The 21,282-nt window shown below is 52.5% G+C and overlaps 3 protein-coding genes across 4 annotated transcripts; 2 read left to right on the top strand and 1 right to left on the bottom strand.

Annotated features, from left to right (window-relative positions):
* Positions 1-6,265: 6,265 nt before the first annotated feature.
* On the bottom strand, positions 6,266-6,858 carry RPS29 (ribosomal protein S29). Its single transcript, XM_071426037.1, has 3 exons — positions 6,698-6,858; positions 6,465-6,564; positions 6,266-6,385 (listed from the first exon to the last, which is right to left on the bottom strand). Exons 1-3 carry the CDS (start codon positions 6,757-6,759, stop codon positions 6,377-6,379), a joined length of 171 nt encoding a protein of 56 aa, XP_071282138.1. The 5' UTR covers positions 6,760-6,858; the 3' UTR covers positions 6,266-6,376.
* Positions 6,859-8,679: 1,821 nt separating this feature from the next.
* LRR1 (leucine rich repeat protein 1) lies at positions 8,680-18,152 on the top strand. 2 transcript variants are annotated; one of them, XM_071426038.1, is made up of 4 exons: positions 8,680-9,094; positions 9,168-9,266; positions 12,551-13,296; positions 16,876-18,152. In XM_071426038.1, the coding sequence occupies exons 1-4, from the start codon at positions 8,918-8,920 to the stop codon at positions 17,126-17,128; spliced, it is 1,275 nt and encodes a 424-aa protein (XP_071282139.1). In that variant the 5' UTR covers positions 8,680-8,917; the 3' UTR covers positions 17,129-18,152. The 2 variants fall into 2 exon arrangements, with proteins under 2 accessions (XP_071282139.1, XP_071282140.1); XM_071426039.1 differs by having other exon boundaries at positions 8,685-9,094; positions 12,569-13,296.
* A 1,104-nt stretch (positions 18,153-19,256) lies between these two features.
* MGAT2 (alpha-1,6-mannosyl-glycoprotein 2-beta-N-acetylglucosaminyltransferase) lies at positions 19,257-21,153 on the top strand. The gene has a single exon (XM_071426046.1). It carries the CDS (start codon positions 19,331-19,333, stop codon positions 20,672-20,674), a length of 1,344 nt encoding a protein of 447 aa, XP_071282147.1. The 5' UTR covers positions 19,257-19,330; the 3' UTR covers positions 20,675-21,153.
* The last annotated feature ends 129 nt before the right edge of the window (positions 21,154-21,282 follow it).

Genomic DNA, 21,282 nt, shown 5'->3' on the forward strand with positions numbered 1-21,282 from the left:
AACAAAACAAAACAAAACAAAAAAAACACACAAAAAACCCCCAAAAATTAAAAACACACTAAAAATTTAAAAGAAAAAATAATCCTGGGCAAAGCTAAGCCCCAGGCAGGGCTGGCTCCAGGGTTTTGCCTGCTTTTCCCATTTTTTCATGCTAGTTAAAGAGAATTAATCCATGAGATTAATTGTGGTGTGGGAGGATCCCAGGTGCTTGGTTAGGGGGGGATTTCTGCAGCACAGGTGAGATCCCAGCTGAAATCCTCCTATTTCCCAATGGAACCCCAGCTCTGCAGAGCCACCACAGGAGGAGGAGGATGGAGAGGAGCAAGGAGGTGCTGCTGGAAAAGCAGAATCCCCTCTGCAAAGCAGGAAGCTTTAAGCAGGGGCAGGATTCCAGCTTTTTATGGGATGAAATCCAAGAAATCCAGGTTTTGGCATGGATTTCCCCACACCTACAAACCCCCAGTGCTGGGGGAAGCATCCCAGCAGTGGGTCTGGAGCTGGATTCATTCACCAGCACAAGCAGGAGCTGCCAGGAGAGTAACAAGGGGCCCTCATTCCCAAAAATATCAACTTTAGGAGGCTGAGAAGCCTCGTCCAATCTCATGCCAGAAGAAAATGACACATATCCCAAATTTCCGGTTTATCATTTGATTTATTCCTTTAGTACAGTCCTTTGCTAAACTTTCCTGATCCCAGTGCTGGAGGAATCCAGAGGGAGCAGCTCAGCAGGGCTGTGGGATGAAGCTGGAGCTGCTCTGAGGGAGAGGAGGGGCAGCTTCAGCCTCTCCTGAGATGCCAGATCCCAACAGGAGGGGACAGCCAGGAGGGGACATCCGGGCTCTGCTCCAGGGAACAGGGACAGGAGCAGAGGGAACGGCCTCAGGCTGGGCCAGGGCAGCTCAGGGTGGATTTTGGAACATTTATCCATGGAAAGGTTTGTCCAGCCCTGGCACAGCTGCCCAGGGCAGGGGGAAGCTAAGATGGAGTCCAACCATCCCCAGCAGTGCCAAGGCCACCCCTGCTCCGTGTCCCCAACATCCACATGGATTTAAATCCGTCCAGGAATGGGGACTCCAGCACTGCCTGCTCATCCCAGAATGGGTTGGGATGGGAGGGATCCTAAATCCCACCCCATTCCAGCCCTGCCATGGCAGGGACACCTTCTACCAGCCCAGGCTGCTCCAGCCTGGCCTTGGGCACTGCCAGGGATCCAGGGGCAGCCACAGCTGCTCTGGGAACTCCATTCCAGCCTCTCCCCACCCTCCCAGCCAGGAATTCCTTCCCAATATCCCACCTAAACCAACTCTCTCTGAGATTAAAGGTATAAATACCCAGAGGCTCCTCGAGCTGGAATGATAATTCCACCATTATCCAATGCTGAGGCCTGGGAAACCACGGAAATCCTGCGGAAGGGGAAGCCACCAATTTGATTTTTAAGTTTGTTTAAAGCAGTTTTACCACTAAACAAGTAAACATTTATAACTGAATAAATACTTTTTCACTTTAGTCAAGGAGCATTCAGTGGCTGTTGGCATAAATATTCAGTTATGGAAATGTTTGGATGGAAATAGATTTTGCCATGCCATAAATAAACATTGTCTGCAAGGAACACACTCCCAACAAGAGGCGTGAATTAGAGCCACTGGTGCCTCCTGCCAGCCCTTGGGAATGTTTTATTTAGAAGCACTTCAGCCTGATCCCATCTGCCTGGATTTTCCTGGCTGTTTATCCCACCAGATTGTTAAAAACTTGGAGCAGAATCATGGAATCATCGAGTTGGAAAAAAATCTTTGGGATCATCCAGTCCCAGCTGTGCCCAATCCCCACCTTGTCCCCAGCCCAGAGCTCTGAGTGCCACATGCAGGAATTCCTTGGGCACCTCAGGGGATGGGGATTCCAAACCTTCCTGGGCAGCCAGCTCCAAGGCCTGAGCACCTTTTCCATGGGGAAATTTTTCCTGGAAAATTCTACCAGTGCCACACCCTGTGCTTGGGGGCTCACTCCAGTACTGGGATGGGGAAAGTCTAGCAGAGAACTGTGCTAAAGGAATAAATCAAATTATAAAGTGGGAATTTGGGATATGTGAGCATCACTGCAGTTCCAGCCTGGGGCTGGGAATCAGCAGGCAGAAATCCAGGGAGAAATTTTGGAGTTACCCCAAATCCATGGGAGTTACCCCAGATCTGTGGGAGTTACCATTCTCTGGTCCTGGATGCAGATGCTTCCCTCGAGCTCAGCAGAGCTTTTGGCCCCACAAAGTGACACCCTGAGTGTGACAGTCCCTGAGTTTGACTCTCCTAAAATGAATTTATGGATAAAAGCCCTGGGGGTCAGGAATATTCGTGGTCCCAGTGAGGATGAGGAGAGCTTGGCAAGGGCTGGTGAAGAAGCAGGAGGAAATCAGGGATAACCTGAGCAGGGATAAAGAGCACCTGCCTCCTTTGAGTGGGGTTTTAAACTTTTTGCCCAAAATGACAGAATGTGCAGGAGCAGAGCATGAGGGGAGGAAAGGAAAGGAAAAGGGGGAAAGGAAAAGGGGGAAAGGAAAAGGGGGAAAGGAAAAGGGGGAAAGGAAAAGGGGGAAAGGAAAAGGGGGAAAGGAAAAGGGGGAAAGGAAAAGGGGGAAAGGAAAAGGGGGAAAGGAAAAGGGGGAAAGGAAAAGGGGGAAAGGAAAAGGGGGAAAGGAAAAGGGGGAAAGGAAAAGGGGGAAAGGAAAAGGGGGAAAGGAAAAGGGGGAAGAGCGCAACTGGAATTTTGGTTCCAGTGTCACACATACTCAAGCAGGAGCAAGGAGAGCTCGGCTCTGCCCCAGTCCTGCTGTCCAGCAGCAAGGACGCAAAATATTGGGATTTTTCAAACGAAAGCAAGGACAGGGAATCCGCAGGACAAATTCCTGCGTGCTGCGATTCACGGACCCAGCAAGGAGAAGGACTCGCAGGCTGACGGTGCCATCTAGCTGCTGCTCCTGGAACGGGAACGCTGCACTGTCCCGGCGCCGGGAGCCATTCCCTGGCTCCTGTCCCTCCATCCCTTGTCCCCAGTCCCTCTCCAGCTCTCCTGGAGCCCCTTCAGGCCCTGCCAGGGGCTCTGAGCTCTCCCTGGAGCCTTCTCCTCTCCAGGGGAGCATTCCCAGCTCTCCCAGCCTGGCTCCAGCCCTCGCTCTCCTCCAGGACAGGACTCAGTGCTGAGGTCACACCTCGGGGGCTGTGCCCAGCTCTGGCCCCTCAGCTTGGGAAGGACCTTGGGACACTGAGCACATCCAGAGGGGACAACGAGGCTGGAGAGGGGCTGGGAACACAAACCCTGAGAGGAACATTTGAAGGAGCTGGGGGTGCTCAGCCTGGAGAAAAGGAGACTCAGGGCTGCCCTCATCACTCTCACAGCTCCTGAAAGGTGCCTGTGCTCAGCTGGCCCTGGGCTCTGTCTCCAGCAGCACTGACACAACCAGAGCACACAGCCTCGAGCTGCACCAAGGGAAATACAGGCTGGATAGCAGGAAAAAGGTTTTCACAGAAAGGGTGAGAAAGTTCTGGAATGTTCTGCCAGGGGAGGTGGTGGAGTCCCCATCCCTGGGTGTGTTTAACACAGCCTGGATGTGGCACTGGGGGCCAGGGTTGAGTTGAGCTGCTGGGGCTGGGTTGGACTCCATGATCCTGAAGGTCTCTCCCAAGGCAGTGATTCTGTGAGTTTTCCCTGCTCTTCCTTTTATCACCAAGGTACATTAGAAGTATTTTTATCACCCTTGATGGCCCAGGCCACATTTAACTCCCTCAGGGGTTTATCCTTCCCAATTCCTGTGTGCTTGGATAAATTCCCTGTATCCCCTCAGGCTGCCCGGCCCTGCTCCCACCCTCTGCAGGAGGTTTCCTTCCTTTCCATGGTTGGGTTTGTCCCTTTCCCTCAGCGTGGCTCTGGAATGCTGGACAGCCCTAAAATCAGCGTCACTCCAAGCCCTAAAATCAGCACCGCTTCAAGCATCACCTGCAGCCTCCAAACCACCCCAGGTGGAGCTGGATCCCTGCAGGAACTGGGCCATGTCAGACTGGGAGGATCAGGCTGAAAGCTCTTCCCGAGCTCACAGCTGGGGAATTCCTGATCCAGGAGATTGGGATCTACCTGGGAGAAGAGAAAAAGCTCCAAGATCGCCCCCAGGCTGGTCCCATAAAGCCAGGAGGATTCCCAGCAGGAGTGGGACTGCTTTCCTACAGAGCACCCTCAGCTTTTCCAGCCTCGGGATGAGCTCAGAAGCCAAAGTTTTCCCCCAAACCTCTGAAATTCCCCCCAGAGGCTGTGACAAGCACAGATTTTATCTGTGCATAATCCAATGCAATTCAGTGGAGTTTCAGCAGTGCAAATCCCCTATCTCAATGCCAGCACTTGGAAACTCCTCTCTCCCAAAGCACCACTATCTTTTCCTTGGCTCCAAGCAGGACATTTTATTTCCCTACAGGAAACCATTTATTAGTTGTTTATTATTAATACAAAGTCCTTGAAGTGGATTTTGATTTCACCTGTTCTTTGGGGGAATCAGAAGCCCTTTATAAATCACTTTGCATCCAAATAAGTTCCAGTTTCACATCCATGAACCTCCAGGGACTGGAGCCACCAGGAACAAAATGCAATTTCCACACCGAGCTCGGGAAATTCAGGGTTTTGGCACCTCATCTTCGTTGGATATTGGGCAATAAATACCTGGTAGAGGCAGCAATGAGGTAAAAAGGAATTACAGCTTGTCCTGCACCACTTTCTCCCAGGGCTTAAATGATGTGAGCAACACAACAGGGAAAAGGCAATTGTCATTTTGTAATTTTACAAAATTAGGTGCCAACAGAGGTATTTGGATGTTTACATGGTAATTGAAAACATTTTAGCTTTGGTTTCAATAGGGATTTGCCTTGCAATTACCATCCCCAACTATTTATTTTTGTTTTCCATAATGAGAAAAAAAAAATGTTCTGGCAGAGGTTTGGGGCCCAGATCCTCAGGGTAGCACAGAGAAAATTATCCCAAGTTCCTCTGACCATCAGGAAAGAGCTTTGCTCAGGAAAAAGGGACAAATATCCACAATTCCCTCCCTGCCAGGCTTGATCAGGTCTTAGAACCCCAAAAAATCCCAATCCTGCTGCCACTTCCAAGGCTCTCAGTGGTACCAGGCATGGAGAATCCTCCTGTGTCCAACATGTTGGGAAAAACACGGATTTCCCACTGGGAAGTGCCTCAGGCACCTCTGAGAGGCAGCAGGAGTTGGACAGAGCAGTGGGAGCTGCACAGACTCTCCCATCACCTTCTGCATCCTCACTGATTTTGTGTTCCCCTGAAATTTTACACCTCAGGTAAACCCTCCTAGAAATTCAGTATTTTGGTTAAAAAGGCAATGAGGGTTTTGTGGTTTTTCAGAACCACACTGAAGCCAAGCAAGCACATCCCACAGGATTCCCCTCCCTGTGTACATCAACAAAAACTGCGGAGAGGGGAAAAGCCCAAAACCACCACCAGAGCAACTGAAGATTTTTATTTTTTAGTGTAGAACCTTCACACTGAAGCATTTTCTGGTAAGGACCAGGATTTAACCATTTCTCACTCAAAATGAGAGGCCCAACCACCTCCTGGTGAGGAAAGCCAACCCTTCCCCAGGGCTCCCAGATGATGCCAAATCCTCATCCCTGTGCCAACATGGAAGGAGCTGCTTCCTCACCATCCAGTGCCCTGTGTGCCTGCCCAGGGCAGGGGACTGGAGTGGGCTTTAAGGTCCCTTCCAGCCCAAACCATCCCAAATTCTGTGATAACCCCACAGCTTTTCAGCTTTTGCTATGGGCACACCTGGGTTTGCTCCCACTCCCTCCTCACACCTCATCTCATTGATGCCATAACCAGGGGGACAAAAGAAAGGCTCCTGGGCATTCCCAAAGGATCTGCAGAGCACTCAGCTGGGAGAGAGCAGCATTTACCTGGTCAGCCCCCTCTCAGCAGTGCCACTGCATAGCAGAAAAACACCCAGACACTTGGAATCTCAAAGGACTTGGAATTCCAGAGCCCTGGCACCCTAAGATGTGTCTTTACCTCACTCCCTCCAGAGCAGCCATGGCTGCCCCAGATCCCTGCAAGTGCCCCAGGCCAGGCTGGTCAGGGCTTGGAGCAGCCCGGGGCAGTGGAAGGTTGGGAAACGAGCACAGCAGGGCAGCCCCCACACTTCGGGAGCAGCCCCGTACAAAGAACCCCCAGAGCCGCCAAAACCTGCACAGAAGGAAAACACGTACAGATCAGCTGGGTTAGGAGACCATTTATTAGGTAAGACTGAGCCGAGACGCTGCAGATGTGTCAGGGAAGCCCTGAGACGCTCCGGGAGCTCCTGGCTGTCGCCTCATCCTCTCGGCGCTCAGTCCAGCTGCAAGAGAGCGAGAGACACGAGGGGAGTCAGCGGGACCCGGCACCCCCGAGCCCCTTCCCGCAGCCGCGGGGCTCACCTTGATGAAGCCGATGTCCTTAGCGTACTGGCGGAAGCACTGCCGGCACATGTTCAGCCCGTACTTGCGGATGAGGCCGTGGCGGTTGGAGCACACGCGACTGTGAGGGAACAGAGAGAGGCGCGTGAGGGCGGGGAATGGCGCCGGGGAGGGGGAATGTGAGGGGAAAGCGGAGAGAGGCAGGGCGGTGAGACGGCAGCCACGACCCGGGAGACGCAAGGGGCGGCACTGACCAAGAGCGAGAGCCCTGCCCGAACTTCCTGGGGTGGCTCCAGTAGAGCTGCTGGTGGCCCATGGCTGCGCGGTGCCGAGAGAAAGATGGCGGCGGCCGCCCGGCCTTATACCCCTCACGGCGTCTCCCGGCGTGCACCGCGCGGCGCCCGCTTCCCGCCCTGCGCCGCGGGCGGGAAAGCTCCGCCCGCCCCGTGACGTCATCGCTGCCAAAGCTCGTATCGCTAACGGAGGAGGGCGTGAGTGCCGGGCGTAGTGGCGCGCGCCTGTAATCCTAGCTGTGGGGGAGGCTGAGTCCGGCGGATCGCTTGAGCCTGTGGTTCGGTGCTGCTGTGAGAGCTGTGTGGGGACCTAAAGCCGGTATCGATATGGTGACCTGGTGGATAGGTCACCGGGACGAGGCACGAGCCGGCGAAGGCCATTTGATGGAGCAGGGAAGCTCCGGGGGCGGTCTGTGGGGAGCCGCACTTGTTAATAGCCTCGCCAGCAACACATGGGCAAGATAGGGAGACGGGGGCTCAACCTTTTGCCACACACTACTAATAACTAACACACCCTGAATACTCAACAAAAACCCCAAACACCCCTTTCCACCCCAAACCACACACGCGCAACACACCGCCTCCTACTGAACAAAAACCGCAACAACCTTGCACCGCTCAACTACACAATTCACTGCGCCGAGCAAATCTCAAACACCGATCCTACCCTCGAATAGTACATCTGCATAAACACCCAGCACACGCCTCCCCAAGTTTGGTTGTTTTTTCTCCCAATGTCGTTTCTTGTGCTCAAAGCCCCTCATGGCGCCCACACCAAACCTGACCTAAGCCTTCCTGTCTCTTACCAAGCCTCAGCTGCTGCTGTCGCACCCACCTGCCCTCAACTCCTGCCCTCAACGCCTCAGCTTCCCATGTCCCCTCAGCTCCTCTGTGTCCCCTCACCTCCCAGGTTCCCTCAGCTCCCGTGTCCCCTCAGCTCCTCTGTGCATCCTCACCTCCCATGTCCCCTCATCTTCTTCATGTCCCCTCCCTCACACCTGCTGTCCCCTCCATGTCCTTACACAGAATTCTCTGGCCCTTCCTCTGCTTCCTCTTGCTCCTCGCACCATTCTCCCCTCTAACCCCTCTTTTCAATGCCAGCACATCACCACGTGTTTTATTCTTTACTTGAAGTTTATGGAAAACTTTATATTTTATGTCATGCTCGGCCGTGACTGTGTCTTAGGTAGGCAGGAACTGGGGATTGGATGGGCAGATTTATGTAAACTTTAGTGTATAAATCATTTTGCTTTTTATTCTCTGGCGTGCTTGATTTGTGGACAATTTCCGCTTTGCACCCTGCAGAGAATGAACGATGTCTCCTTTCTAAACCTGACTCGTTCGTGTTTAGAGTCCCTAAGATTCAGCAACACCTTCAGCTCCTCTGTGTCCTCCCTCAACTCCCCATGTCCCCTGACCCCCCGTGTCCCTTCACACCCTCCATGTCCCCTCATCCTCCATGTCCCCTGACCCCCCGTTTCCCTTCACACCCTCCATGTCTCCTCATCCTCCATATCTCCTCAAACCCCCGTGTCCTCTCAGCTCCACGTCCATTCACAACCCTATGTTCTTCACACCTTCATGCACTCTCACATCCTCAGCATGCCCTCGTATCCTCAATGTCCCCTCACACTCTGTGTCCTCTCATACACCCGTGTATGCTCACACCCACATCCTCTCAGGTCATCTATGTCCCCTCACATCCTCTGTTGTTTCACATCCCGTGTCCCCTCACACTCCGTGTCCCCTCGCGCCCGGTGTCTCCTCACACTCCGTGTCCCCTCACGCCCCGTGTCCCCTCACACTCCATGTCCCCTCACGCCCCGCCGCCTCTCTCCCTGTCCCGCCAAGCCGCACCAGCCGCCTCCAGCAGGAGGTGCCCGCGGCCCGCCCCGCGCGGACGGCGCTGCGCTGAGGGCCCGCGCTGGGGCTGCCCGCGGCTGCCGGTGCGGCCGCGGCCGCCGGTATCACCGGAGCCGCCGCCCTCCCTCCCCGCCCCGCGATCCCGCGGGCCGGGCAGCCCCGCGCCCCTCAGCGGGGAGCACCGGGCAGCGGCGGGCTGGCACCGCGGCGGGCAGGCAGCACAGCGGGCGCCTGTGCGCGCTCAGCGCGGGAGGCCCCCGGCGGCGCCGCCCGCCGTGCGCGGGCCGGGGCCGGTGCCGGTACCGGGGCCGGGCCGGGATGCGGCTGCAGTGCGAGGTGGAGGTGCTCAGCCGGCTCCTGCCCACCTGCGGGCTGCGGGGCCGCGGCCGCGCCGCGCGGGCGCTGCTGTCGCTCGGGCGCCCGCCCGGCGCTGCCGGTGCCGGGATTTACCTCATGGTGTGCACGGCGCGGGACCGCGGAGGGGCTCGGTACAAGGTGGGGACGGCGGCGGGGGCCGGGAGGCGGCGGGGGTGCCCCGGGGCGGCCGCTGAGCCCGCTGTGCCCGCAGGTGCAGCAGAACGTGGAGCGGCTCTTCACGCGCTTCGTGGAGGAGGGAAAGGCCACGGTGCGGCTGCGGGAGCCCGCGGTGGATCTGTGCCTCAGCAAGGTGGGACCGGCACCGGGAACCGCACCGGGAACGGTGGCAGGGCCGCGGCTCACCGGGCTCTGACCCCCGCGCCAAGGCGGGAAGGGACCTTAAATCGCATCCCACCCCTGCCATGGGGACACCTCCACTGCCCCAGGCTGCTCCCAGCCCCAGTGTCCAGCCTGGCCTTGGCACTGCCAGGGATCCAGGGGCAGCCACAGCTGCTCTGGCAATTCCAGCCCAGCCAGGAATTCCCAATTTCCCACCCATCCCGGCGCTGTGGCAGTGGGAGCCATTCCCTCTTTTCTGGGTTGTGTTCTAACTCTCCTGAAATTCATTTTCATGCTTTGCTTCACAGCTTCTTTAGATTAAGCTTTTTTCAGCTCTCTGATGCAATGTTGGTGTTTGGCCTTAAATCCCGTGTCCCCTGAGCTCAATTCCCATGAAATTGTTGTTCCCTACAGTCTTTCTCATGGAAAAAAAAAAATGGAGAATCCTCTTGTTTTCATGGACAAAACCATCATTGTGCTCACCGTGGCTTTCAAAGCACACACAGAGCAGGGCACAGGCACCATCTCCCCTTATTTCAAATACCTCTGTATTTATTCACAGTTCCCAGAGGATTTGTAAAGTGTTTTTAACGACACTAAACTCATAAGAAAAATCATATTATCACTAAATTCTCGTGTCCTTTTGTTCTGTGCCTGTTGCAGGAATCTTTTGTAGCCCTATAGGAGAGAAAAGTAAGACAGGCTTTTTATGATCTCTGAGTTCTTACCTAAAGCTTTAGACTCAGGCTGTGTAAATAAAAGCAAATAATGTTGATTGGTAGAAAATCCTTTTTCCTTTCTGTTACCTAATTTTGAGGAAAGCAGCCATCATTTTATGAACCTGTTAAAGGGTTAAATAGGAAGGGAGGACACCAAACCCAGTTATTTTTTTCCTGTTAGAAGCCAATGTGCTCTGTATTTTGGAAAAATTAAGGCTTTTGTATTAAATTAAGAATAACTTCTGCTTCCTTTACTCTGAATTTTTCTGTTGAAGACTGAGAAATCAAAAAGCTTATCTGAAAACATTACAGGTTCCTCTTAAGCTCTCCAACTCCAGAACCCAAATTTAAGATGTTTCATCCCTTTTCCATAGTTTTCTGCCAGAGTTTTATTGCTTCATTACAGCAAAGCTCCTTAACTCTCCAAAATGAACAAAAACTTTGTGGAAAGGAGATTTCCACAGACTGGAATATTGCTTCTGTGAAATCCCCCTGCTTGTGCTGTGCCAGGCACTGATTTGCTGCCCTCAGCCGGCTCAGGAATGGAGTTGGGAAACATCAGTGCAGAGCAGAAATAACAGATCCTGGCTGTTTTCTGGGGCTTGTTTCCCTTCAGCAGGTCTGAGCCTGCTTCCCTGGATCCACCTCAGCTCCGATTTCCTCAGAACTCTCACACTTGGGAGGCACCAACACAATTCAAACTCCTTTTCCAACATTGTCTGTGTGGCTGGGACTTCAGGCTTGGGGCAGGAAATTTCATCCTGAGCTCTTCCAAGTAATGATTTGTTTTCTTCTTTTTTCTTCAGGGTTTCTCAACAAGAGGTTTGGAGATTTCACATGGCCTTTAGGGAGGTCTGGTGGAGGGAATTGTGCTTTGTGCTTGAGAGCAAAGAAATCCTGCCTGTAACCTCATTCTGGTGTGCAGTATTGATTTCACTTGGTCCTTACAGATCTGGAGGACTTTTTGGACTTAATTCCCATTTTAGTGATCTTGGAAATGCCACAAATCAGCCTGGAACGAGGGGAAATTCTGTAGCTGAATGTGTGTGTTAGACTGGCTGAGATAACGAGGGCTGGTGGTCTCAGAATCCCAGGCTGGTTTGGGATAGAAGGGACCTTAAATCCCATCCCATCCCCCCCTTCCACCATCCCAGGCTGCTCCAAGCCCCGTCCAGCCTGGCCTGGGACATTTCCAGGGATCCAGGGGCAGCCACAGCTGCTCTGGATAACCTTGGATCCAAAGGTGTTTGTTGTGCATCCTCCCCACCTCTGGGAGGTGGCACAGCAGGAGTTGTGCTTGGAATGCTTAAGGAAAATTATCAGTTTAGTTTACACATGCAGTCAATTCAGTTTGACCTTTAATATCTTTATTTCTCCCACATTTCCATCCAGGATTATCTCCAGTATCTTTGTTTTCTTGTACTGGGTGCTCTAGTTCTGAACCCTCTCAAATTTGGTCTAAGCAAACGCATTTAGGAGCAAAATTGTCTTTGAGGTGCAAAATGTGTCCCTGGGCTTGGGCAAGTGGCAGCTGGGAGCACAAGGGCAACCCCTGGGCTCTCAGAACTCCAAGTTAGTTCTTTTCTTTTCCTTCTATGGTTGCAATGTGGTTTTTATTATAGAATTCACTTTCAGCTCAGTGCCTGTCTGCTGCACATCAGCTCAAGCAGAGACTTGCTGGAAAATCTAGAAGAGAAAGATTTGGTCACAAACGTTCCTAGAAGCGAATCAAATCCATGCAACAGATGCATTTTGTTTTCTGGGGTTTTCTGGATCTTTATTTAAAATACAAATCTCTTGATACTCTGATACTGAGAGTTAGTGGGAGCCTTTAATGGCTTCCCACTGCCAGGGGGAATATGGGATGGGAGATTGGGAAGGAATTGTTCCCTAAGAGGGTGGGGAGGGGCTGAGCTGGAATTGCCAGAGCAGCTGGGGCTGCCCCTGGATCCCTGGCAGTGCCCAAGGCCAGGCTGGACACTGGGGCACCCTGGGACAGTGGGAGGTGTCCCTGCCATGGCAGGGGCTTGAAAAGGATGGGATTTAGGATCCCTTCCAACCCAAACCGTCCTGGGATTCTACTGCCAAACTATTGTGTCCCAACTCAAGCATTATTTGGTCTTTGCAAAGAATTTGCCTCTTGCCTGCTGCTGCCACAGCCAGAGCTGTGTGTGGCCACTTCACCTGCCTTGAAGCTTCACCTTCCCTTTGCTGAATTCAACCCCAGCTTCCATCCTTTTCTTTCCTAGAAGCTTCCAGGAATTATTGCCTCAGGGTTTAGAGCTCTGCTTTCCCCATGTGTGTTTGTAACAGTCCTTTATCCTGGTGGATTTTTGGGAGCTCCCAGTGCATTGGGTTTTTTTTTTTTCTGTACTTCATTTCCAGCTGTGGATTCGGTGCTTTGTTCCTTCCCTGGGTGCTGCAGCAGAGTCTGACCAGGACTATTCATTACAGAGCTGTTCCCCCTCCCATGAGTGGCACCCACAGAACAGCTCAGAGAGTGTTAATGACCACGATAATGAACTTTTAACTCCAGCCTTGTGTTCCCCTGCAGGCGAATGTGATCAATTTAAAGACTTTCCTTTCAGCCGTGAGACTGGCTCACCAAGGCAACGACACCGGCGTCCTCCCTCTCTCACCTCTGGTCCCAGCAAAGAACTCCGACGTGGAGAAACCCAAAACCAAAATGATCATCACTTCCAGGAGGGATTATCCCCTCACCAAGAGCTTCCCTTTCTCCCTGGAGCACCTGCAGACCTCGTACTGCAAGCTGGCCAGGATCGACAGCAGGGTGCTGTGCCTGAGGAGGCTGCGCAAGCTGGACCTGAGCCACAACCACATCAAGCAGCTGCCGGCCACGCTGGGGGACCTGGTGTGCCTGCAGGAGCTCGACCTGCACAACAACCACCTGGAGGCCTTCAGCGGGGCCCTGTGCAGCTCGGGCCTGCAGAAATCCCTGCAGCTGCTGGACCTGAGCCAGAACCAGATCCAGGCGCTGCCGCTGGAGTTCTGCCAGCTGCGGGGGCTGGTGCAGCTGCGGCTGGACGACAACGCCCTGCTGCGCCTGCCCTGCCGCATCGGGCAGCTCAGCCGCCTGCGCTTCCTGTCGGCCGCGCGCAACAAGCTGCCCTTCCTGCCCTGGGACTTCAGGAACCTCTCCCTGGAGAACCTGGACCTCTTTGGGAATCCCTTCGAGCAGCCCAACCCGCTGGTTCCCAACATCCAGCTGAAGATCCCCCTGACTCTGCTGGAGTGTGCTGCCAGGGCCACGGTCAATCACAGGTAAGGGCAGGGAGGCACACCTGGCACTGCTCCTTCACGCCTGCCTCCCTCACCTGCTTCCCTCCTTTCCCCTCAGTGCCTGCTTTTGTTGTCATTACATTGCAAGGGTTCCATATTGCCAGAGTTTGGTACCTCCTTGATGTTTCTCACGGGCAGCTCCTCCAGGCACTGACTCTTCCTTGTCCTCACAGCACCCAACTGACTCCAGTTCCCCTCAGCCAACCACTCCACCCTTGTATAACACTCTTCTTACTGGCTACAGCTGTGGCCTGTTAACATCAGGCCTGTTCCTAATCTTTAATAATCAACCCAGCTGCAACTCTTTAGGGGGTAAGATTGCTTTCTATACTACCTTTATTTACTTCTATTCTATCCCCCTACATGCTTTACCTATTAACTTCATGACATGAAAATTCCTTTGAATTCCCCTTGTGAAGTCATCAGGATAAGGCAGGGAATTGATGCCTTTGGAAGCATTTAAGGAAAGGCAGAGATTGAAGTGTTTTCATCCACCAAAGGGGGATGAACAGAATATTTTTGACCAACTTTGGGAAAAGAGAATCAGTTCTACAACCCTGAGCCACTTCTTCTGCAGGCTTTCCCCTGCCATAGGTTTTCCTTAAGCTCCTCATTTCCCTTGGTGTTGGAGTGAGGGTGTTCTGACTTATTCAGAAAGCCCAGCTCTTAGGTAATTTAAAAAAATATTATTTCACCAAGTAAATCCCACCCTCCCAGGCTGCTGTTTGTTATCAGCTCTCTCCTCTTCCCCCATCCCTGGTCCTTCGTGTCCCAGGAGCCTCCAGGTACCAGCAGCTGCTGCTCCCACCCTGCTCTGGGTGGGAAGGGAGCACAAAAACAGAGATTTGGCACAGGAAGAGAGGAGAGAGAGGCTGTAAGTGTCCCTGATCTTCATCCTGTGCCCATTCCTGCCTTGAGGGTGGGCAGTGCCCCATAAACCAGGGGTAATTGTGCAGAAATTTGCACCAAAGGCATCCACAGGCACACCCTGAAGGGAGCTGAGCCACCACATGTTCTGGCCAAATCACCCACTGCTGACCTTGCTGATTCTGTAATTAAACCCCACGTGTCTCCTTTCCCAACTTTATATAAATTGCAGTGGGTTTGAGGTAAATATTAAGGCTTTTTTCTACTTCTAGAAATCCCTCAGCACTGGTGAGATTTCAGTTACTGTAAAAACCTTGAGAAAGGGATGAAACAGGAGAAGGTGCAAAAATAATGTTTGGAAATCAGTCTTCATTCTGGGAAAGTACCAGACTTCTTGATTATGTTTTTCCCAGAAAAAAAAAAAAAGGATGTTCTGAAATTAAGGTGGTGAAAAAGAAAACCCAGAGGAGTCTTAGCTGTGTGGAAAGATTTGGGAAGGTGTAGGTGGAGGCAGGATGTGAGTCAGTGGGATCTGTGCTGAGTCTGGAGTGCCAGCTGGGCAGTGCTGAGCCCCACACCTCAGCCACCCCAACAGAATTCCTCGGGGGAGTTACTGACTGTACCCCAAGCTCCTCTGTGAATTCCAAAAGCAGCAATTCCCCTTCCCAACTCTGGGTGTCATTGCTGACACGGCGGATGGAGAGAGCTGGGGAGCAGCAGAACTTTTCATTTCATGCCTGCAGGGAGGGCAGTGCTGCTGCAAAAGGCTCCGTTCATCTCTCCTGCTTTCTCTGAGTTGTGTTTTAGCACTGCTGCTCCTCGGTGTGAGAGGGAGGAGTAAATGGTGGGTGCTGTGTCAGGCACAGAGGGTGTGAGGGAAGAACAGAACGTGCCCAGTTGTCTCATTCTTCTTAATCTTCCTTTAATTCTCTAATTCTCATTACTCTTAATCTTTCTAATTCCCTAGCTGGCTGTGGCCCAGGCTGCCAGGATTGCTGTGAGCTCCCTGCTGGAGTTCATGTCCTTAGGGCTGCCTTGGGAAGTGGCATTTCAGCCCTAAAATTGCCAATTTCATTCCTGAAATCTCAGGAAGTGGCATTTCAGTCCCAAATCTCAGGTTTTTCATGTCTGTGTGATGCCTGGAGAGGCTCCCTGGAACAGAGCTGGGCAGAGTTAAACGAATAAAGCAGGGATTTATTAAAAGGCCTCACAGGACACACCTTGGGCAGTGCAAGAGCCCAGCCAGGGCTACACCCAAGATGGACTCAGAGTCACAAGTTTTCACACTTTTAAAGTTTTGGTCCCTTTCCATGTTGGGGTTCAGTGTCCAATTCCAGCTCCAGGTGATGCAGTGCCACCCTCCCAGATTGCTCTCCTCAATTCCCTGGTTTTACACTTCTTGGGCCCAAAGCTGCAGTGATGTCCTTGGTTCTGGGGCTGGAAAAGGATTGAGAGTGCCTGAGGAGAGGAAAGGATTGAGAGTGTCTGAGGAGAGGAAAGGATTGAGAGTGTCTGAGGAGAGGGAAAGGATTGTTCTGTGTGCCTGAGGAGAGGAAAGGATTGTTCTGTGGGAAAAGGATTGTTCTGTGGGACTGAGCTGTGAGGAGAGCTGCTACCACCTTATATGAAGTTCAAAGTTACATATGTGTGTGTGTGTATGACATATTTTATGAGTATATAATACACATATATTATATGTGTGTATATGTGTGTGTGTGTGTGTGTATGTTAGTGACATATTTTCTGAAAAATCCCTTTGCCAGGATTTTTCTTCTGAGAAGGCTCAGAAAAGAAATGTCAACAATAATTATCTGATTGCTTGGAATGTGGTTTGGAGGTTGCTTACCAACAGGTGCATCTTTGATTGGTTCAGTGTGAATTGTTTTTAATTAATGACCAATCCCAGTCCAGCTGTGTCAGCACTCTGGTCAGTCATAGGGTTTTTATTAACATTTCTTTTCTAGCCTTCTGATGTCTCTTTAGTATAGTTTTGGTATATCATTTTCATGTAATATAATATAACAATATAACACAACACAATATAACATAATATAACATAGTATAATATAGTATAACATAATGTAACAATATAACATAATACAACATAATATAACAGATATGATATAATATAGTATAATAATATAATATATATTATAATATAATATATAATAATATAACATAAAATTAACATAACATATATTATATTATATAATATGATATATGAGATATAATATAATATACTTTAATATAATAATATATAATAATATATCAGCCTTCTGAGAACTTAGAGTCAATTCTCATCTCTCACCTCTTCCTGAGGACCTCACAACACCTCAACAATTAATAACCACATGTATATATTTTTTAATATGTATATAAATACTATATATATAAATATATGTGTGTATATACATATACGCAAATGTAAATATATATACATATATTTATGTGTGTATATATAGATAGATGTGTATATATATAAAATATATACATTTAGAGATATATATTTTGTGTATATATATATATATCAATAGATATATACTCACCAGTGCAGTGCAGAGTCTGGAAAACATGCAAGCTGAACCTGGAGTCATCACATGTCCTGGGAGTGGCTGGTGCCTGTGTGCTGTCCCTGCCTTTGAGTGACCCAGCTCCCTCTGTGCCGAGCTCACCCCGTCTCCTCCCGTCCCACAGGATCCCCTATGGCTGCCACCTGCTCCCTTCCCACCTGTGCAGGGATCTGGAGGTGGCCAAGACGTGTCGGTGCGGCAGCGCCTGCCTGAGCAGCTTCATCCAGATCACGGTGACCATGAACCTGCACCACGTGGCGCACACCGTGGTGCTCGTGGACAACATGGGCGGCACCGACGCGCCCGTGCTCTGCTACTTCTGCTCCCTGCACTGCTACTCCCAGTTCCTGGACAGGCACCTCCAGAGCCACGGCTGATACCGGCCAGGACGGGCTGCCTGGCCATGGAGGAGCCTGGAGGTGGCACCTGCGGTGTCACCAGAGCTCCCTAGGGGACAAATCCCTCTGGGAGGGAGGGGACACGGACTGGCCTGGCCTGGCTTAGCTCTTCTCCTGCTCTGGGAGGGAGGGGACATGGCCTGGCCTGGCCTGGCTCTTCTCCCACTCTGGGAGGGAGGGGACACAGCCTGGCCTGGCCTGGCTCTTCTGCCCCTCTGGGAGGGAGGGGACACGGCCTGGCCTGGCTCTTCTGCCCCTTTGGGAGGGAGGGAGGGGACATGGCCTGGCCTGGCCTGGCCTGGCTCTTCTGCCCCTCTGGGAGGGAGGGGACATGGCCTGGCCTGGCCTGGCTCTTCTCCCACTCTGGGAGGGAGGGGACACAGCCTGGCCTGGCCTGGCTCTTCTGCCCCTCTGGGAGGGAGGGGACACAGCCTGACCTGGCCTGGCCTGGCTCTTCTGCCCCTTTGGGAGGGAGGGAGGGGACATGGCCTGACCCGGCCTGGCCTGACCTCCTCCCCCTCTGGAATCTCCTCTGCCTGGAGCACAAGGCAGTGTTGAGCTGGAGAGAACCTTCCTTGGAATGTATTTCCCTTTTCCTGCGTGCTCGGGGCTTTCTGGGTTTGTGGGTAAGTGGTTCCTTCTTGGAAGGACAAAGGGAATTTGAATTTATCCCAGATTTCCCCATGTGAGCTCTGAGCTCTGCCAGGGCCAGCACTGCACTCCGCTCTTGCCAGTGGAGGAGAAATCACATCCAGAGCAGTTGTGGAATCCCAGGTGCTTCTTTTTTTAAAGGTTCTGTTACAACATTCCCACTCGGAGCAGGGACCAGCATTGCTGGGTTTTTACCAGAGCAAATGTTTGTTTTTGGGGTTTCTCTCTTTGTGATACCAGAAATGTCTTTTTTCTAAATATGTGCCTGAAACTTTGTTTCTTAATCCTCCTGTTTTAACCATTCTGGAATTTGTTTCACTGTGTTGACTGATTAAATTTTGAAAGCCTTCCATGCACGTGTGGATTGTGTTTTGTCTGAGGGGTTTTCCATCCAGTGTACTCCAGGAATTAACTGCTGGTATTTTCCTGGGGATGACACCAAAATGTTGAGCATATCCATCAATTCTTTTATTTCCTATCTTGTCAGCTGCTCCATGACTGGGAGATGGGAACAACAGGGAACAAATACTTGTGATTCTAGAATTAATCTGATTTTTTTTTAATTCTTACCGTTCAAGAATGGGTTCATAATCCTAACCTTTCAAATCTAGAATTATTTTGAGAAGTTTTTAGGAATCCCATTCCCTGGAAGATGTGATGGCTTGGAGCACACTGAGTGCCAGCTGGGGGAGGTTTAGTTTGGATTTTGGGAAAATTTCTCCATGGAAAGGGGGGTTTAGCATGGGGCACTGATGGAGTCCCCATCCCTGCAGGGATCTGGGACGGTTTCCTTGTCTTCTTCTTGCAATTCTGGAATTATTTTACTCTTACATTAATATTGAAAACTTTGGAGTCATTTTATACTTGTGACTCTAGAATTAATTAATCTGATTTTTTTAATTCTTACCATTCAAGAATGGGTTCATAATCCTAATCTTTCAAATCTAGAATTATTTTATTTTATTCTATAAATATTAGATTTTTTTCTCTCAATCTTAGAGTTATTTTATCTAATTCTTTCAGTCCTACAGTGATTTTACCTTATTCCTGCATTTCTAGAACGATTTCTCACCTTATTCTTGTCTTTGCAATGCTTGTCATTGCTTTTTAACGTGCTGTTTTTCAAACCTAGTGTTGACTTGTTTTTTATGTTACTCCCGCGGATCCCGGCTGGTTTCCGTGTGTTTTCCTCGCATTTCCAGAGTTCTTTTCCCTTTTTTCCACAATCCCGAAGGATTTCGCTGCCCCTTCCCGCCCTCCCGTCACGCCTTGGCCCCGCCCCCTCCCAGCGCCGCCCAATCAGAGCGCGGTGCGGCTGCGGCGGCTGCGCGGCCCTCCCCTCGCGGCGGAAGCGCTGAGGAGTTGATTGACGGCTCCTCCGACCAATGGCGATGCCGCGGTCGCCGCAGCGGCGGCCAATGGGGCGCGGCGACGTGTGCGCGCGGGGCGGCGGCGGCGCGCGCGCGCTGGGAGCGGGAGCGGCGGCGGCGGCGGCGGGAGCGGCGGAGCGGGGCCGCCGCCGCCGGGACGATGCGGCTGCGCGTCTACAAGCGCAAGGTGCTGCTGCTGGCGCTGGCGCTGGCGCTCTGCGCATTGGCGCTCTGGGGCACCGGCGGCGGCGGGCGGCGGCGGCAGCAGCAGCTGCAGCAGCAGCAGCAGCAGCAGCAGCAGCGGGGCGGTCCCGGTAGCACCGGGGAGCCGCCGCGGGTCAGCGAGCCCCCGCCGCCGGTACCGCGCCGCCCCGCCGCCAACGCGTCGGCCGCCGTGGCGGCGGAGGTGCTGTCCGAGAACGCGACGCTGAGTTACCGCTCGCTCGTGTACCGCCTGAACTTCGACCAGCCGGTGCGGAACGCCGGGCGCTTCCCGGCGCGGCCCGACGTGGTGCTCGTGGTGCAGGTGCACGACCGCGCCGAGCACCTCCGGCTGCTGCTCGAGTCGCTGCGGCGGGCGCCGGGCGTGGAGAACGTGTTCCTGGTGCTGAGCCACGACCTGTGGGCCGAGGAGCTGAACCGGCTGGCGGCCCGCGTGGACTTCTGCCCGGTGCTGCAGGTGTTCTTCCCGTTCAGCATCCAGCTGTACCCGCGCGAGTTCCCGGGCCACGACCCCCGCGACTGCCCCCGCGACGTGGGCAAGGCGGCGGCGCTGCGGCTGGGCTGCATCAACGCCGAGTTCCCGGACTCGTTCGGGCACTACCGCGAGGCGCGCTTCGCGCAGACCAAGCACCACTGGTGGTGGAAGCTGCACTTCGTGTGGGAGCGCGTGCGGGCGCTGCGGGAGCACGCGGGGCCCGTGCTCTTCCTGGAGGAGGATCATTACCTGGCCCCCGACTTCTACCACGTCCTCAAGCGGCTCTGGGCGCTGCGCCAGCGGGAGTGCCCCGAGTGCCAGCTCGTGTCGCTGGGCACCTACAGCCCCGTGCGGGGCGGCTTCGCCGGCCGCGCCGACAAGGTGGAGATGAAGACGTGGAAGTCCACGGAGCACAACATGGGCATGGCCTTCGGCAGAGACACCTACCAGAAGCTCATCGAGTGCACGGACGCCTTCTGCACCTACGATGACTACAACTGGGACTGGACTCTGCAGCACTTGACTGTCTCTTGTCTTCCAAAGTTCTGGAAAGTGCTGGTTCCCGAAATCCCCAGGATTTTTCACACGGGGGACTGTGGCATGCACCACAAGAAATCCTGCAGACCGTCCACCCAGAGTGCCAAAATCGACTCTCTCTTGAACAGCAACCAACAGTACCTGTTTCCCGAGGCGATGAGTGTCAGTAAAAGGTACTCCATGGCTCCCCTGTCCCCTCACGTCAAGAACGGAGGGTGGGGAGACATCAGGGACCACGAACTCTGTAAGAGCTACCGCAGACTCCAGTGAGGATCCTCCTCGCAGCGCCTTTTCTCCTTGACTTGTTCCATTGTGTCCTTTGCAGGCACACACGTGTATAAACAGCATTTATGAGTTGGTTTCTGCTTTAATATGAATAAACATTCTTGTTAAAGGTGTCCCAAAATAGTAATCTCTCATGTTTGGCAACCACGTTTTGGAAACGGGTGACGTGCTGCAGCCCCTACGCAAAAAGTGACCTGCTGCTGTGTTTGCTGGGAGGAGGAGGAGGAGGAGGAGGAGGAGAACACTTTTTAAGTGCATCTTTTTTGGTGCTTCAAAGCTCTGGTGGTGCCTGGGGTCCCACCCAGGGTCATCCCACGCCTGATCCCCGAGTCCCGGTTCGGTTGCGCCGTGTCGATGAATATATGAAGGATGAAAAGAAAATAAATCTCATTGTTTTTACTACGATGTAGATAAATATATGATTTTTTTAGTTCTGCCGAAATAAAAAATTCCGTTGTTTTGTATGCCTAGAGGAGTTCTTGATTGTCAGCAAAAAGGTGATGTCACCTCGTGTTCCTAAAAAGTCAGGATGGGAAGGAGGGGGGAGTTTCTCTTCTTTAATCCCGAGGGCTGGACCTGTGCCATCACTCCTT

This window comes from Agelaius tricolor, unplaced genomic scaffold (genome assembly GCF_023055355.1).
Source record: "Agelaius tricolor isolate 1412-34295 unplaced genomic scaffold, bAgeTri1.0.p SCAF_5, whole genome shotgun sequence".
NCBI lineage: Eukaryota > Metazoa > Chordata > Aves > Passeriformes > Icteridae > Agelaius > Agelaius tricolor.

Coding starts and splice junctions, on each gene's coding strand:
- LRR1 (XM_071426038.1), top strand. CDS start 8,918: ATGCGGCTGCAGTGCGAGGTGGAGGTGCTCAGCCGGCTCCTGCCCACC. Junction 9,095..9,167: donor GCGGAGGGGCTCGGTACAAG/GTGGGGACGGCG, acceptor CTGTGCCCGCAG/GTGCAGCAGAACGTGGAGCG. Junction 9,267..12,550: donor TGGATCTGTGCCTCAGCAAG/GTGGGACCGGCA, acceptor TTTTAACTCCAG/CCTTGTGTTCCCCTGCAGGC.
- RPS29 (XM_071426037.1), bottom strand. CDS start 6,759: ATGGGCCACCAGCAGCTCTACTGGAGCCACCCCAGGAAGTTCGGGCAG. Junction 6,565..6,697: donor GGGCAGGGCTCTCGCTCTTG/GTCAGTGCCGCC, acceptor GTTCCCTCACAG/TCGCGTGTGCTCCAACCGCC.
- MGAT2 (XM_071426046.1), top strand. CDS start 19,331: ATGCGGCTGCGCGTCTACAAGCGCAAGGTGCTGCTGCTGGCGCTGGCG.